The 18568-nt window shown below is 37.9% G+C and overlaps 1 protein-coding gene across 1 annotated transcript in view; it reads right to left on the bottom strand.

Moving 5' to 3' along the window:
* Med13 (mediator complex subunit 13) overlaps nt 1-18568 on the bottom strand; it is a 94124-nt gene that overhangs the window by 61726 nt on the left and 13830 nt on the right. The window contains exons 4-8 of the mRNA XM_021645849.2: nt 5900-6045; nt 5040-5237; nt 3096-3290; nt 2250-2412; nt 1660-1770 (exon numbers count right to left, since the gene is read on the bottom strand). Coding sequence (XP_021501524.1) covers nt 1660-1770; nt 2250-2412; nt 3096-3290; nt 5040-5237; nt 5900-6045 — 813 coding nt within the window. The remainder of the gene's footprint in view (nt 1-1659; nt 1771-2249; nt 2413-3095; nt 3291-5039; nt 5238-5899; nt 6046-18568) is intronic.

Below are 18568 nucleotides of genomic sequence, written 5' to 3'. Positions count from 1 at the left end.
AATTGCATTTTTGAAATTACATTTAACAAAATGTGTCAACATTCAAATTTGCATAACCCAGTAAACCACTGTGTTGCGCTCATTTTTAAACTCTATTTTACTTCTCCCAGCTGTTTAGGGCCGAAGGGTTCTTTCGGGGCCATAGCACTCTCCATCAACAGCAAACACAGCAAGCAGTCTCCTCCATCTTTCTCCCCCATACTGCAGCACTACAAAGTGTCCCTCCATGTCTCTCCAAACTAGCACACCTTCTCTTTCTGGGCTCTCATATTTATATCCCTCAGAGACCACGCCCCTCTCTATGCTACACTAGGCAGGCCGATACCAGCTGGCAAAGACCACACCCCACAGGAGGCAATTATCGGCTGTGGACAAACCAAAGTTCAAACTGAAAGCCCACACTTGCAATTAAAAAAAAAAAAAAACAAAAACATATTTACAAAACATAACTGAGTTTTTAAAGAAGCCAAAACTTCCATTATACCACTGTCTTCCAAATGACCCATAGTTGATGTTATAAAATCATATTAAGTAAAGCATGATTTCAATGACTAGTTGAATGAGTTTTACTAATGTGGCTTTAACTTCCACACTGCAGCTGACTTTAATCAAGGTGACATACACCTTTAATCCCAGGACTTGAAGGGAGGCGGAGAAAGGTGGATCTCTGTGAATTCAAGGTCAGCCTGGTGTACAAAGCAAGTCAGTTAAAGGATAGCCAGGACTACATACAGAGACCCTGTTTCAGCACACACACCCCAATCTCATCAAAAGCCCTCAAAATAGAAAATGAATGCCACTGCCCAAAGAACCAAGGTTACTCCATTCTGCTGTCACAATAATGCAACTAATTAAAAAGTTGATATTTTGCAGGGCGCAGTGGAGGATGCCTGTAATCCCAACACTCAGGGAGGCACAGAGGCAGGCAGATCTTTGTGAGTTTGAGTCCAACCAGGACTACAAAGAATCTCCAGGACAACCAAGTCTACACTAAGAAACCCTGTCTCCAAAAACAAAAAAAGAAAAAGAAAGAAAAAAAAGCTGATATTTTTGTCATGTCTCCTGTAAACTCATTGTTTCATGACCTTACTGCAGTAACTCACCAATAGCTGTCTAAGGATAAGAACTTGCTCCACAAACTCAACACTGTATTTCGTATTTTTTTAAAAAATTGTGAAAAATTTCTCTTCTATAAAAACCCCTAGAAAACTTTCCCACGTGTAATGCAATTAAGGAATATGTCCCTCCAGAGATGTGTGAGCCATGTATGGTGATGCATGGTGATTAACCCAGCACTCTGAATACTGAGGCAAGACATCTCAAGTTCAGTGGCAGCCAGAGCAAGCAGCACAGTTAGAGTGTCTCACAACAACCACTAAAAGTGTGCCTACAGTTCCCATACATACCAGGACACAATAACATTTTTTATTTATTTGGCTATTAAGAAAATCTTCCCCAGTCCCTTATGTGGTAAGTAAGGGGGGGGGAGGAAGCCGTAAAATTTTATGTACTTCTAGCTTTAAATTGCTATGTTTTCTCACATTTTTTCTTGGAAAAAAAATCATGATACTTGCATAAGCTACCCCAAACAAAGTATTAGTATCATATCTGTAATACACACACACACACATGATCACCAGCAACTGGAAAGAAACGTACCTCAAACAACTGCAACTTGTTCTTTGTGTGGCTTCAACAAAGTCCCAGCATACCATTTTATCAGCTGTCTCTTCTTCACAGAGGCCACTGGATGTAGCAGAATACTTTCTCCTGAAGTTTAAAATCGCAAATTACTTAGGATATATAAAATTTCTATTGGAGATGATTTTGGTCTTTTTTTCTTTTTTTTTTTTGGGGGGGGTGGTAAAACAAAGTTAAAGCCCTGGCTGTCCTGAACTCATTCAGTAGGACCATACTGGCCTACAACTCAGATATCTGCCTGCCTCTGCCTCTAGACTACAGGGATTAAAGATGTGTGCCACCACCGCCTGGCTTAATCTTTTATTTTTTTAAATTAATTTTTTTCAGTTTTTATTCCACTCATAATTAACCAGCATACAAGTTTTAAATGTCAAAATAAAGATACAACTGGGATAGTGTTACATGTCTTTAATCTCAGTACTTGGGATGGAGCTCTGTGAGTTGAAGGCCAGCTTGGTCTATGTACTGGCTTCCAGGCTAGCCAAGGCTACCCAGTGAGACCCTGAAAAATAAATAATCAAACAAACAATAAAAATAAAGATACATACTTGTTCTGTAATCTGTTCATGTTGCATTCTTGCCAGACTCTATCCACCACGTGATTTGCTAATTTTCTGGGTATTTTCCCCCCATGATGGCTAGTGCTGTCAGTGCTGAAGCCATCAGATACTGAAGAAAATTTGACCCACTTCTGGGCAGACTGAGGATCAACTGGAAACAAACAAACAAACAAATATTTAGGAAGTTACAGAAATGTAAAAACAAACTAAAAGTAACATGCGGGAGTTTTTATTAATTTGTCATATGCTTTGCTCTATTTGGTAAGTCTAGTGACATTCTGAGGTAAAAAAAATATATATATATATATATTCTTTAAATGAAGAGAGCAAAGATTTTGAATAGGGTATATAAATTGGATGGTAGCATGCCAATGCTGACATCATGACTTCAAGGATTAAAAGCAGGTTACTGGTACAGCTCAGCAGTAGAGTACCAACTTAGTGTGAAGTCCTCGGTTCAATTCATTCTCATGTATGTATGCATTTATGTATATGTATATGTGTGTATACACACACACACACACACACACACACACACACACACACGAGAGTGGTCTTAATTCTGAAAATGCAATGAATATGTGGGAATTATAAGGTACCAAGTCTGCAGTTTTTTTTCTCAAGAGGGTCAGAAAAATACCAATTTATAATCAATGTACACATACATAGAGGGTGAAAAAGCAAATTAAGTGTAAATTTAGATAATGAATTCTTTGTAATATACTTGCAATTTTCCAGTAAGTTTTAAATAATTTCAAAATAAAAATCACTAAGTACTGATACTCAGAAAGAACAGCTATGTACGAAGAGCTGACTGGTGAAGCAGCACAATACCTGTCTGGACTTCCTCAGGAGATGTGGGCGGGGTTAGAGTAACTGAAGACATAGCAGGGTCTCTTGTGGAAGCAGGCACTTGATGGACACCCAAGCACGAAGCTGAACAGTGAGAGGATCCCACAGAGCTAGGAGTAGGAATGTCTGACTGAGGGACTAGAACAAAGCATGCTGGGTAGATCATTCGGACACCCGCTGAAAACAAAATGGACAAAAAAAAAAAAAAATCAGCTGCCAATGTGACAGTGATGGAATTAATTTCATTGAAAAGCACTGTACCAAAAAAAATTTAACCTAATACTGTATTTATTAACTAAAGATATATTATCAATATATGTGTCTCTGAGTGTAGCTGTGCACATGCCACAGTGCGAGTGTGGCAGGCAGAGGTAAACTCAGGTTCAGTCTTCACTTTCCACCTAGTTTAAACTCCCATGGCTTCCGTATACGCCATGCTAACAGTCTACAGGCTCTCAGGTCTACTAGTATCTCAACCTCCCTTCTTCCCATAGGAGTACTGGGGTTACAGGAAGGCGCAACACTGTACTTGGCTTTCATGCAGGTTCTGAAATCCAAATTTGTATCTTCACACTTGTATAACAAGTTCTTTAACTTATCAAACTATAGGCTTTCTACTGTAAATGTTTGTTTGGGTTTTTTAAAATATGCTTGTGTTGGTACAACTGACCAATGTGTATTACATTATAAATTTTAATTTGTAAGTTTAATAAAGGTAATCTGGACTCAAAGATCATGGACCATTTTGTTTTCTTGTCTATTTTAAAGTCTAACAGACATTTGTGCTCTGTTTTTGTCATAATTATTCCAATACTAAATGATGTATTTACTGAAACTGAATAATGGGAATAGCATACAACTATATGGAATGGTGGTATATATCTGTAATTTCAGGACTAGGGAGACTGAGGAGGAGAGTCTTGAGTCCAAGGCCAATCTAAGTTACAGAGCAAAAGAGTCTCAAAAACCTAATGAAAACTCCAAAACTTCCATGAGCTAAACCTTACATGTGACATTACCATTAGACTGCATTAAGTACAGTATCACAGATACAAATCCCAAGGATCTGCTCGATTACACATTGCCCATGCCTGTCACGTCTTACACGCTCTCGGGTTGTGTGGCACATCCTAGCAGAGTTAAATATGCTTGGAGGGAGTCGGTGCAGTCTCTTCTACTTCCTGCCCAGACAGATCACCCTGCTAACCTGCACCCTTGAATGTGAAGACAGACAGAGTAGGCCTAATCTGGAAAGAACTGACTTAAGTAGAACACACCAAAGCCAGAGGTTATTTAGGAATATTTTCTGAGTCGAGCATGGTGGCACACACCTGTAATACCAGCACTCTGGGAGGCACAGGCAGGCAGATCTCTGAGTTCGAGGCCAGCCTGGTATACAAAGCAAGTCTAGGAAGGCTACAGAGAACCCCTGTCTTTAAAAAAAAAAGTTTTACTAAATATCCAAACACTATACATAATGTCAAGTTTTGTAGCCTCCAAATATTAGCTCCTTCACAATTACTTTTGCCCCCCTTTTCTAACATGTAGACAACAGAGTATGTTCCTCTATCCCAATAACTATGGCTTGGCCATGTAACCATTCTTGTCTAATTAAATGTGAGCAAATGTACCAGCAGAAGTTTTAAATACACATACAAGGATAGGCTTGGTCCCTATTATTCCTGTGTTTTCATAAGAACACCGTGTCCCAGATACTGGGTACTTCTTTAACCTAGATTGTACAATAAGAAGATACGTAGCTCCATGACAGCCAATCTGTAGTCCTTATGTAATGTGCAGAGTAAGTAAGAAAGAAAGAAATGTTTGGTATTGAATGCCAGTGGAGCTGTTTGTTATTTAGCAAAATCTAACTAAGACTATACAGGATATGATTACTCTCCTTCAGACTAGTATCAGAATCCATACCAACAAGAACTTCTACTGCAGCCAAAGAATCATCTTCCCAATCCATATCTTCCTGTTTTTCTTCAGACATCTCCTTCAAACCACATGAAATAGGATAAAACTGTTTCCATTCACCAATTAACTTTTTTGTAGCTGAATCAGACATCTTGAATGCCTGTCCCGTGAGGGTGCCATTTAGTCCAAATGGACTTAAGATAACTAAAAACCAAAGCAGATAAAGTAAGCAAAGACTTACAGCAAATAAAAATCATAATAAACAGTGTTGCAATGACCTAAGTCTAACACATACACAAAACTCCATTATGATCACTCCAAGAAAGCCAAGTTATCATAATTTATTATTGTTAATATATAATAGAATGCTAAGATTTTGAAACTATTTAAAAAAAATATAGCATTTCAAACTGGACCTGAAATATTTGCATATCAATTTATTCTGACTCTCATTAAAGAAAAGCAACTTGAAAAATATGTGGATAAATCTAAATATTTATGAAGTACTGCCACATAAATTTTGAAACATACACACACTACATTTAAAATTAGAGCAGATACTTCCAGTACTTAAGAAAAGCACTCAGCAACCTTACAAAACAACTTTTTTTGAATTCAACAATTCATGATATAAATGACATCAAAAATTCCCCTGGGTAACTATGACAAACATGGCTTACACACAAAGCCTTGAAATGATTTTTAAAATCAATAACATAATATGCTATTAACAGAAAAACAGAATTGTTAATATTTTCATTCATACATATTTTAAATAAGTTCACCAATTATACTTATTATTGACTATAATTATTAACATGAAAGTTTTAATTGCCAATACTGAAGTGGGAATAAAAATGATCTACCTTGAAATGGGCTGTTAGACTGTTGAGCAAGGGTGACATGCTCTTCACTGAGAAGGTATACAGGTTGATGTTGGTTAATTTCCACACTGGTACAAACATTGCTGTCTCCATGCAAGAAAAAGGTGAAAGAGCAGGACAAGTGTTCACTGATAAAGAAGGAAAAGTTGTATTTTAGTGATGATTAATAGCAAGAAATAAAATAACTTTCTTTTAGTGTTTCATTTCGAGACAGAAATTCACATATCTCAGGCTAGCCTCGAACTCACTAGGTAGCTGAGGATGGCCTTGAACTTCTCATCATCCTAGCTCCACCTCCTGAGTGCTAGGATTACAAGCATGTGCCACCATGCCTTGTTTCTGTGATTGGGATCCTGACAACATGAAGAATCATGCATGAAAGCTAAGTACTCTATTAACTGAGCTACATTACCAGCTCAATACGCTTTGCTTTGCTTTGTTAAGAAGCTACACCACAAAAATAAATGATTTAGCTCAGAAATCTTTATCATCTGTAAAGGGTAAAATTTTAGAAATGAACAAAGATAAAAGGTGTTCTTCACAACACTGTTTATAATGCAAACAGCTTTAAGAAACCAGTTAAAATAAGTTAGGTAAACCAGATACACAATTATTTTATGACCACAAAAGCAAATGAAGAAAGTAAATTCTCAGGGCTAAGGCCCGTAAGCTGGGAGAGGTGGCCTATACATTTTATCTAGCCCTAGAAAATACATTCTCAAGGACACAGATATATTTTTAAATCAAAAGGTAAGAAAATCAAGTGGCAGAAAAGGAATTGAGGCAGTGTACACTAAGAATCTTTTTCCCCCCACACATTTGTCTTAAGCATCCATCTTAAAGCCAGTTTCTTAAAATACGACCATTAACTCAAAACCAATATAAAATATACACCGCATATATACATACATGTACTAGTCCTATTTAATTTTTTTTCAGGGCAAATCAAGACAGAAAGAATTAAGCTCCAGTAAGAGTCATACCAGAGAGCTACTAAAAGTAGAAAAGAGAAATAAAAAGTAAAAGATGGTGGTGGCGCATACCTTTAACCTCAACATTTGGGAGCCCGAGGCTGTTGGATCTCTGTGAGTTAGAGGCCAGCCTAGTCTACGGAGCAAGTTACAGGACAGCCAGGGATACACAAAGAAATAAAATAAAATTAAAAAAAAAACTTTAAAAAGTAAAAAGATAGAAATGAGAATCTCACTAGACATTAGGAATCAACAGCTGTTTAAAGATGGAAGTTACAAAAGTAGCAACAGAAGCTGGTGTGCGTGTGAGTTACTCCAACCAACCACTCACATATGCCACAGGGTCTGCTCTGCGCCGCTCTTTACTCCTTTCTTACTACTGCACTTGACTGCTTAAACTTTTCACTAATAAATACAATACAAAGTCAAAGCAGCTAACATAAAAATAAATCTTGTCTTTAGCAAGAAATCAGTAAACAATGCCTGAAGTTTATAAACTGAGGCACCAAAGTATATGATCTCTGGAGCTAAGGCATTAACTATGAGAAGAACTATACAAGAAGCTAAAAATGAAACCAGGCTTCTTATGGAAATGGGACTGCAGTATTTGAGATGAATTTTTTTTCACTATACCATTCGATTCTGTTTATATTCCTTTAAACTTTTCTGAAATTGCGAAGTCTACCCATTAATGATTACTGCGTCTCTCTCACCTAGTAAGTTTGTTTTGTTTAGGTTTGTGGTTGTCATTCCTGCTGTTCTTGAGAGAGGTCTTGATGGCCTGGGCTGCCCCAAATCCCCAAATCTTGGCCCTCTGCCTCCCAAGTGCTCTGAGCGCAGTGCGGCACCATGCTCACTTTAGTTTTTGTTCTTAAGTAATCACACATATGTCAGAATAATTAAAACTATATTAAAAATAAAAGATTACAGGAGGTTTCCATAGCCATCCAGCTTCCCATTTTATTAATATTTTCAATAGCTATGCTACATTTGTCCAAAGTACTAACAGTGGCATTTCATTATTAATTGGATTAATCATTATTTGGATTAACCACTTAAGCTTTTTTTCTGATTAAGGATCCAATCCAAGGTACAATATTTAAACAATAAAGTTTTTAAGATTTATTTTCATTTCCTGTGTATGGGTGTTTTGCCTGCATTTATGTCTGTACACCACATGCATGCAGTGCCCTTGGAGGCCAGAAGAGGGCATCTGATCCCCTGGATCTAGAGTTAACAGATAACTGTGAACTGTCATGTAGTACTGGGAATTGAACTAGAATTGAACCCAGGTCTTCTGGAGAAGCAGCTGGTGCTCTTAACCACGAGACATCTCTACAGGACTAATAGTTTTTAATAGAGAAAAAGGGTTAAATTAGCTTGTTTTTCTTCTAAGTAAAATGCTTATTACTTCATTGGAATAAGTATTGGCTGAGGAAGTATGAAGATTATAGGCAAATACTATGATAACCTCAAATAGTCATCAAGCCAAGACATGTAAAGAAATTTTTTCTTTTTTTTAACTTCATTTATTTAGTTATTCATAATTTATTTACTTTACATCCCTATTGTGGTTCCCCCCATCTCTTCCTGGTCCCACCCACCCTCTCTTCCCCACTATCCTCCTCCCCTAGTCCTCAGAAAGGGGAGCCCTCCTCCCCTACCATCTGACCCCAGCATATCAAGTCTCATTATGACTGCCTGCATCCTCTTCTTCTGTGGCCTGGCAAGGAACCCCCACTAGGAGGAAGTGATCAAAGGGCTGGCAAAAGAGTCCATGTCAGAGACAACCCCTGCTCCCCTTACTAGGGAACCCACACAGAGACTGAGCCGCCTAAACTTAATAGCTCTCACAGTTGTTCACACCTCCAAAATATTCATTGCCAGTATTCATTTAAACGTTAGGTTTTATTAAAGTTATCCAGCAGCGCTGCTGCTATCTTCTATCTTTTAGCAACAGTGAGATACCTGTAGCATCAAGAACATGCTAAGCACAAGTCTATCCTCAAATACTTTAAAAAAATAATTAAAACCACACACACACATGCTCACACACTTAACACAACTCTGCATTAAACCATGCTGTATTCACATCCATCTGTAGTATACATGAAACTACTAAATGACAGCAAATGCTATTCCTTTATTCAACAAATATCTTATGCTAAGTAGCATGGCACGGTACTAGGCCATGAACTCAGTAATGTTAAGTGCTATGGCAGACACCAAGGAGGTATAGGATGTTACAAGAATGCCATAACACAAAGAACTCTGTACTGAAGACAGAATTTTAATTCCCAGAGAACCGAATTTAGATCATCACCACGGTTGTTCAGAGTACTCCATGGTGACAGCTATCACCCTACATTCAAGATCCATCACTTCTCCCATATTGCCTCTTAGAGGTCTAGACTTGAGTTTCTTTTCTTTCACATCACTGCTTTCCCAGTACTGGCTCCTTAAACAGGCCAGCCTTTGCACCTTCAGTTTTTGTTTGGTTTTATTTTCTTTTTCTTAAAGCCTCTGAAGTCACCTTCTTTTGAATTTTGTTCAAATAATTTCTTCTAAGTATTCCACTAACGAATCTATACTGCCTCCAGTTGCTCTTTTTTTTTGGGGGGGGGAAGGGGGTGTGGGGAGGACTGTTTTTGCTAAAGGAAGCATCGCCATCGTGTAAACACATTTTATAGTTTTAGTTATTTCTCACAGTTGGCCTTGAATGTACCCTCTAGTGGAGGATTTTTTTTTTCTCTATATTATGTCTGCAATAAGTCTTTGACACAAAGCAGTCTGGCGCATTGATATACACTATATACTATAGTGAAAACTGTGTGGTTTTGGTTTCTTAAAAAAACAAAACAAAACAGAGAAATGTAATGGGAATATGTTTTTGTTTTAATCCCAGGTTTGGGGATAAGAGACAGCTTCACAGCAGGAGACTAGGATTTGCCTTGAGTTTCGGAACAGCCAGGACTACTGCACAGAGAAACCCTAGAACTTGCTATTTGTAGCCAAGGCTGGTTCCAACTCTGAATGTTTTGTCTTCCATGGCTTCCTCAGTGGTGGGACTGCAGGGGTATGCCACTACATCCAATTCTATGTCCTTAATGAGTGACCGTCAGAACCTCCCACAACACCTCCTTGCTTCACACTGCTGCTGGGGAGCTTCCTAGAGACTCATTGTGATCCTGTCACTGCAAAGCCTACAATCATTCACCAGTTTCCTAAAATGTTCGGGACTAAATCCAAAAGAATTAACATAGCACTTTAGAACCTTTAAATCTGATCCTTGCCAACTTTGTAAACCATGACACTTAACCCACCAAAACCTCTTTTATTCACGCTTGTCTCCACAGTTTACTCTCTCAAAATTCCTGCCAACGTATAAATACCTAAAAGAATTTTAACTTTAACATCAGTTTAAAATGTCACTACTGGTCCCAATCATCACCTCCTTGCCTTTCTAAAAACTGTACTTGGTAACTCCTTAACACTGTGTGTGTGTGAGTGCACCTGAGCACAAGTCAGTACGTGGGCTCCTGTGTGCCCACACAAGTCAAATGAGTTGTCTTCTTCAATTGCTCTCCACATTCTCTTTGAGGCAGGGTCTCTCACTGAAGCTGGAGCTCACTATTTGGCTAGACTGGCTGCCGGCACACCTCACAGATCCTCTGGGCTCTGCCTCTGTACCAATGGCAGGCACACAGTCAGACCTGGCTTTTTACATGTGTAATGGGAAGGAACAGTACACACTTTTGATGACTGAATCATCTCCAAAATCCATTGAATAGCAAAAATAAGTCAATGTATATAGTAAACACTTCCAAAAAGTATTTGCAAGTATAACCAATAACCTAAAACAGACACAAGTTCTTTAACTTTAAAAAAAAAAAAATTGGAGGCCTGAATTTCACATTTTCATATCTAAGGCTCTTCTAAATAATAAGTTCTCTCAAATACTTCTTTCTACTGTATTTTATGGTTCCATGTCTAAAAAGAACCATTAATTAGGAAAAAAATTAGGAAAATTAGGAAAGTTTGTTTGTATGTTTTTAAGCTAGGGTTTCTCTGTGTAGCCCTAGCTGTCCTGGAATTCACCCAGACAGGCCTCAAACACAGAGAGCCACCTGCCTCTGCCTCCCAAATGCTAGGATTAAGGCGTGCACCACCACCACACAACTTAAATTAGGAAACTTAAAATTACTGTTTTCCCCACAGTCAGCCTCAGCAAACATAGTGACATCATATTTCAAAATAAACAGAGGCACTAAGTGTGACACCCAGCGGGCAAAGAGTCCCTCTGATGAGGGACAAAGACAAAGAAAAGAAGAAAAAGGAAAAGCTTGAAGGCCATCTTTCAAATTCCCCCACAGTCTAGAGCAAATGAGCATTTGGCCATTTAACTTTCTTTTTTAAACTACAGTTTCTTTATTTGGTTTCTGTGTGGTATGTGAGCATGTCAGAAGACAACTGGGAGGCATCCGTTCTCTTCTTCCACATTAGTCTCTAAAACCAATCTTAAGTCAACAGGCTTGATGGCAAGGGCCTTTATCTGCTTCTGGTCTCTTCTCTGGTCTCATTTAACTTTTAAATTACAAGAAAAAAGCAAAACAAAACTTGGCTTTCTGGAATAAAGTAATGAAAACTAGCCCCCAAGAAATCTCCATGAAAAGCTAATATTCTAAAGTACAAAGCATATAGCACTGTTTCTGATTCCTACTGTCTATCTGCAATACCCTGTTTACCAGGCGCTCTTAATCCCAGCAGTCTATAGCAAAGAAAATCATCCCTCCCATACTGCTAGCAAATGCCCAATATACACTAATTATACTGTAATACAAAATGACTTATAAAACAAGTTTGTGTATGATATTGGGGAAAAAATGCTCTAAAAAAGGATTCCTATCTTTAAGATTCTTATATTGAAAGCAATAATCTAGTCGCAGAACATTACAGTACAGAGAATTTTAGGTTAGTATTTAACATACTAAATTCAGAATGGCTTTTCTTTCAGAGAGAAATGTTATCATTTACAGTATCACCCCATGAGGTGATATGCTTAGCACTAAGTGAACAAATGTCTTTAACTGTAATGACAAGTCAAGCATTATACTGTTAGCCACTCTAAAGGATAGTAAAGACTAATGTTTGTTTTCTAGAGGCTTATACTATTTACCAATAAGACAAGATCCAAAAATAAAGCCTCAACAACTGTGTTATAGAAACATTCCTCAACTATATGTTATAATTAAATAAAAGGGTTTGCTTTGTTTTGTTTTGTTTTACATAGTGAGTGAGTGAGTGTGTGTGTGTGTGTGTGTGTGTGTGTGTACACTTTGGAAGTCAAAGAACAACGTGCAGGTATCAGTTCTTTCTTTCCACCATGTCAATTCTGGGGACCAAACTCAGGTCAACAAGCTTGGTGGCCAAGTACCTTTACCTGCTGAACTACCTCATAGGCCCCTAAAAGATTATTTTCTAAAACAACCAAAAAACAAGAAGAGGAAGAGGAGGAGAAGGAGGAAAAGGAGGAGGAGGAGGACGAGGAGGAGGAGGAGGAGGAGGAGGAGGAGGAGGAGGAGGAGAAGGAGGACATACTCAAGATCAAAGTTAGCTTCTCTAGGGCTAGTCATCCCAATACTTGGGAGAAGGAAGCAGAGAAATAAAAAGGCAGCCAGGGTATACAGTAAGACATGTATCTCAAAAAAAACAAGCAAGTTTTCTGTTTGCTGGCCTGTGTCTGTCAGGTCTCCTTATATACTCGGACTGGCACTCACCTTGTTGTGTGTGTAGGCTTGCCTCAAAGTTGAGGTCTTCTGCTTCCACTTCTAAAGTACCAAGATTATATACAGGCTAACAGGCATATGCCTCCATATCCAGCTTGCTGCAGTGGGTTTAATTAATAAACACATACATGTGTGTGCATGCATGTGTAGTACTAGAAAGTAAATGATCTGTTTTTATCATTTATATTAGGAAGCTAGAGAATTTGAGACCCAGGGGCATAGGAGGAGATGAGGGAAGGAGGGTAGGATTGGGAGGGGGATAAGAGAAGGGACTACAACTGGGATACAAAGTGAATAAACAGTAATTAATATAAAAATAAAAATTTATTTAAAAAAAAGAATTTGAGACCCAAAGAGGGTTATTAGACTTGGTTTTTTGTTTTTGTTTTTGTTTTTTGACAGGGTTTCCCTATGTAGCCCTGGCTGACTTGCAACTCACTATGTTGACCAGGCTGGCCTCAAACTCAGAGATTCACCTTGCTTCTGCCTCCAGAGTGTTGGGGTTCAAGGTGTATGCCACCACACCAAACTATAACCTTTTTTAAATCATAAAATTAGAGCTGGGGAAGTAGTTCAGTGGTACAGCAGTAATCTAGCACATGTGAAACCCTGGCTTTGATCTCTAAGATTGATCTATTGATTCTCACACATAACACACATGTATACATCAAATAAGTCAAAGGAAGTGCTGACTTAAAAAGAAAAAAGAAAAAAGAAAAAAGAAAAACAGTCATCCTAACAATTAAAAATGGGCAGAGTTGGGTATTTTCCCAGAGACAATATATAAGCAGTCAATAAAAAATTATGCTCAATAGCCATAGTAATTAAGGAAATACAAATCAGAAACATAGTAAGATGCCACTTCACACCAACACAAGTGATTATTTGACAACCAGTAAATAACAAGCGTTGTTAAGGGTGCAATGAGACTGAAACTCTTACATTGCCAATGAAAATGCAAAACACTACAGCCATAATAAAAATAGTATGGCAATTTTTCAGATAATTAAACATGAAATTGTCATACAATGCAGAAAAAGTTCACTTCTGAGTATGTAACCACAGGAATCAAAAGCAGGGACCTGAGGAAATAGTCGCATGCTGGTGTTTATAACAAGTGGTCACAAGGCAGAAATGACTCAGGTGTCAGTCAGTGAGTGAGTTCACAAACAGACTCTACCTACATAATGGTTTTTATTTAGTCTTAAAGAAAAAAAGAAAGAAAATCTCTCACATGCATTTACAATGCAGACAAAACTTGAAGAGATGCCAAGAGATGTCTGAAATAACTCAGACACAAAATAACAAATGTTATACAGTTTCACTTATATGAGGTACCTACAACACTCAGAGAAAATAGAAAAGTTGGCTGCCGTGAACCAAGAGTAGGAGAAAAAGAAATTACTATTTTATGGATAAATTTCAGTCTGGGATAATGAACAAGTTCTAGACTGATAGTAATGACAGATGCACCAGACTGTCAATTTCCTTAAAGCAGTTAAATACTGAAAAACAGCAAAAATGATTAACTTTGTTACATGTATTTTATACTACTTTAAGCCTAGTTATCTTAATTCCCAGATTACTTTTATTCCATAAATTCAAGTTTCCTTTTTTATTTTTATCTTCTCATTTTTAATTTATTTGTTTTTTGTTTTGTTTTTAAGGCAGAGTCTCACTTTATAATAGCCCTGGCTGTCCTGGAACTCACTCTGTAGACCAAACAGGCCTCAAACTCACAGAGCTCCACCTTTCTCTGCTTCCCAAGGACTGGGAAAGGCCACTATGCCCAGCTAATGGCTTTCAAATTTATTCATTAAGGTTACCCTACGTCACAGGCTCAGGTTAAGACATCAGCAACAGTACTAATTAGAATGACTGACTGGCTGACTGACTGGGTACAGGATCTCATGCAGCAAGGCTGGCCTCAAACTCACTCTGTAGGCAACCATCAACTTCTGGTCCTCCTGCTGCAGACTGAGGCAGGGGCTTTGCGCTGTTAGGCAAGAATGCTAACTACAGCCCAGCCCTACTGTCAGCAATTCTGGACATTCTCGAGATCATTTCCACATTCAGACAACTTTGCAAGACACCATTAATCAGCAATGTCAGACATCCTTAATAAAGCTCAATGAAAGAAGGATCTATACTAAAATCCTAAAGAATGTATCTAAAACTCTTCTATTACTTTTACATATTTAGTAAACATTACTGAATATTATATAGTAAATAATCCTTAAAAATAATACTATTATTCTATAGTTTAAAGTTTGAAATCTTTAATACTTTCTTTCTGCTATTCTTTGGAAGTACTCTGCTTTTACTATTTACTACTACTTTTTAAAAAGAAATGAGTGTATGAGTGCCTAATCGGGTTTACAAGTTCTCTTGTTTCTCATGTTCTAGCAATCAGCTCCAATCCTTAGTCCATGTAGCCTTGTAGAAAGGCGTTCCTGAACTGCTCTGTGATTTACGTTTCACTCCTTGTAGAATTAGAGAAATAGTGGGGTTAAGATTTGCATTCACATACAGTCCTACTTAGGCAATGTCCTTTCTTCCTCACTTCAAAAAAAAAATCTCAAAAAAAAGATCTCATTAGCATCTAAAAACAATTCTCAAAAAAAGATTTGTTTGAGCCAGTATTAAGAATTATAGTAGAAAATGGCGGGGGGGGGGGGCAATCAGTGAAAAGAGAAATCTTAGGACTTAACTTTTCTCAAAATATTCCTGGAAAATATAAAAATGTTAAAAGCTATACAAATCCTAATGGTTCAAGCACTAAACAAAATATATCAGGGTACAGGTACTAGACCACCATGCAAGATCAGACTTAGTAAGAACAAACCAGTTTAGAAAAACTCTAGACGGGGGAATGGACAGTCTGAAGTAACTAAGCCTAACTTGGCAAAGAGTGGACACCTTGATATGGGTACCTTTGGGTCTCTACCATACACTCACAACTTAGGACACGATTAGTTCCAGGAAGAGACCACCAGATATAAGCAAACAACACTAACAACAAGTTTAGAGTTCTAGAATCCAGTTGTTAGACAATCACGATGTGATTTTAATCATTTGGACTGTGGCCAACCCAAATTAAGATATGCTCTGAGGATAAAATACACACTGGATTTCACAGACCTCACACAAGAACATGTAAGCTCTATCAGTAATGCCTCTTGCAGATTTACACTATAAAATGTAGTTCAAGTGTACTGAAAGTAAAATATTATTAAAATTCGTTCCACCTGCTTTGGGCTTTGTTTTAATTTTGTATAATGTCTGTGAACACATTCACATGTCTAAGTCTGTCCAGCACATCCCAGATCTCAGCTAACAGTGTAACAGGAAATTTAAACCATGCACATGGCTCTGTCTTTTCTTTCTTTGTTAAGATTTATACAATGTTATGTATACAATGTTGTCTGCATGTACACCTGCACGCCAGTAGAGGGCACCAGATCTCATTATAGATGGTTGTGAGCCACCATGTGGGTGCTGGGAATTGAACTCAGGACCTCTGGAAGAGCAGCCAGTGCTCTTAACCTCTGAGCCATCTCTCCAGCTCCTCTGTCTTATTTCTTAATGCTACCCAAGAAGATACAAAGCAGAGAGGCACGGTGGCACACACTTGTGATCCCAGGACTCAGGAGGCAGAGACACCCAGCAATGGGTAAGCTGAGGCAGAAGGATCTTTAGTTTAAGGACAGGCTGGGCTACGTTAACTACGACACTCTTTGAATAAACAGGGTTTCTCTATGTAGCCTTGGCTGTCCTGGACTCCCTTTGTAGACCTGGCTGGCCTTGAACTCAAGAGATCCGCCTGCCTCTGCCTCCTGGAGTGCCTGGGATCACAGGCATGTGCCACAGCAGCCAGCTAATATCTAGTACCTTGAATTTTTCAGAGGAGGTAAGATAGCCAAAGAACAAAGAGCACCCAAAACCTACTAACGGCTACTCATTCCTTTTCAGCAGAGATTTACATGTCATGGTGCTTATTTTTAATTAATTTTGGAGATCAAGAGAGAAAGTAAAACCTATAGTTAGGAGTGAACAGTTTTAATACTACAATTTAATGCATATTCTTTTACCTTATGATTAAAAACAAAACAAAACAAAACAAAAAACTTGACCAACTGCCTAAAGCACTGTTTTAATTATTAAGGCAACACCATTCAAAAGAACTTTCTACCATGATAGGAATGCCCCATCTCTTATACAGACCAAGCATTTAAAAATGTAGCTTACAAAACTGAAAAAGTCATTTTTTTATTTTAATTTCAATTACTGGATTTAAATAGCAGCAAGCAGCTAGTGGCTACCATATTAAAGAGTATAGGCTTAAAACATATGTAAGGGGGAAAAGGCACTGAATTTCAATATTTTATCCTACTGTTTTTTGGTTTTGTTTTGTTTTGTTTTATTGTTTTTTGGTTTTTTTGTTTTTTTTTTTTTTTTTTAGGGTTAAGGGGAGTTACACTATGCAGTCTAGGCTGATCTTGAACTCCCAGCTTTAGCCTCTGATGTGCTATAATTACAGATAGGTGCTACCATGTTCAATTTAATATTCTAATTTCAATAATTTACCACAAATGCTTGAGGTATTCCTCTCCTTCCCTGAAAAACAAAACCAAGAACACCTTAATCTTTGTGGATCAGGTTCTTCCCTAGGACACTGAACCACAGGTTTGATCCTATCTCCTTTCTGTTATATCTAGCAAGCATTTATTTTATCCTGTATTTATACATGTGTCTGTGTGTGCGCTCACATATGCACCACGCTCATGTGTGCATGTTTTTAAAATAATCACCGTTGCCTTTTAAAACTGGGGCTAAAGATAACCATCATATATAGAATAAAGATGTCAATAGACTTACCAAATTAGCAATATTTGTTTCATAAAAACGTATCTATCTGTAACTGAAGGTAAAAGATAAGATTATAGTATATATTAAAATCAAATCTTAGCCAGATGTAGTGTATCCTGACTGTAAACCCAACATTCTGGACACTGAGGCACAAGGATCCACAAACTCTAGATCGGTCTAGGTTACATTCCAGGCCAGTCTGGGCTACAAACGTCATTCGACTGTCTGTGGTCTCATCTCTACTTAGAAAATCTGTGTTAATGTACTCTGAGCTGTCTCAGACAAGAGGTGTAGACCAGTGTCATTCTACCCTGTATATCTTCCCAGGAGCATTTAAAACTGGCTAAGTCAGGGGCCAAGGAGACTGGCTGACTCAGTGGCTAAAAACACTCACCATCAAATCTGACAATGAATTCTGCTCCCAGGGGCCACATGTAACAGAAGGTAACAAACTTCCAAAAGATGTTCACTGACTTTCAGGGATGTTCCATGTTACACATGAAGGCCAACACTCACACACATATACACACAAATGAATAAATGCATAAAGTAATAATATTAAAAAGTTAGGTAGGCTAATACAGTGGGACCTGGTTATAACACCAACTAATAGAAAGGCAAGGTAGAAAGATCAACTGAACCAGGAACATGGCTCAAAAAATGAATGAATGAAAGTTTTAACATGTTTTTTTTTTTTATGTTGTTTTTGTTTGTTTGTTTTCAAGACAGAGTTTCCCTGTGTAACACTGCAGACCAGGCTGGCCCTGAACTCATAGATCCACCTGCCTCTGCTGCCCGAGTCAAATGTAAAAACTTAACTGCCCACTCAGCAAAATGGCCATAATAGATTCAACATAACAAAAAGTTAACCAAACACAAAACTCAATAATGTTCTACTTCAAGACAGTCTTACTCAGATAAACTCTCAAGTGTCACAAGTGTGGAAAGTTACTGGTTCTTATAGCATCCTATTTGTTTATACTCTTATTAGCAAACTTAGTGACCAACACAAGACCATGTACTGC

Source organism: Meriones unguiculatus, chromosome 7 (assembly GCF_030254825.1).
Source record: "Meriones unguiculatus strain TT.TT164.6M chromosome 7, Bangor_MerUng_6.1, whole genome shotgun sequence".
NCBI lineage: Eukaryota > Metazoa > Chordata > Mammalia > Rodentia > Muridae > Meriones > Meriones unguiculatus.
This window is presented reverse-complemented; position numbering and strand designations above follow the sequence as displayed.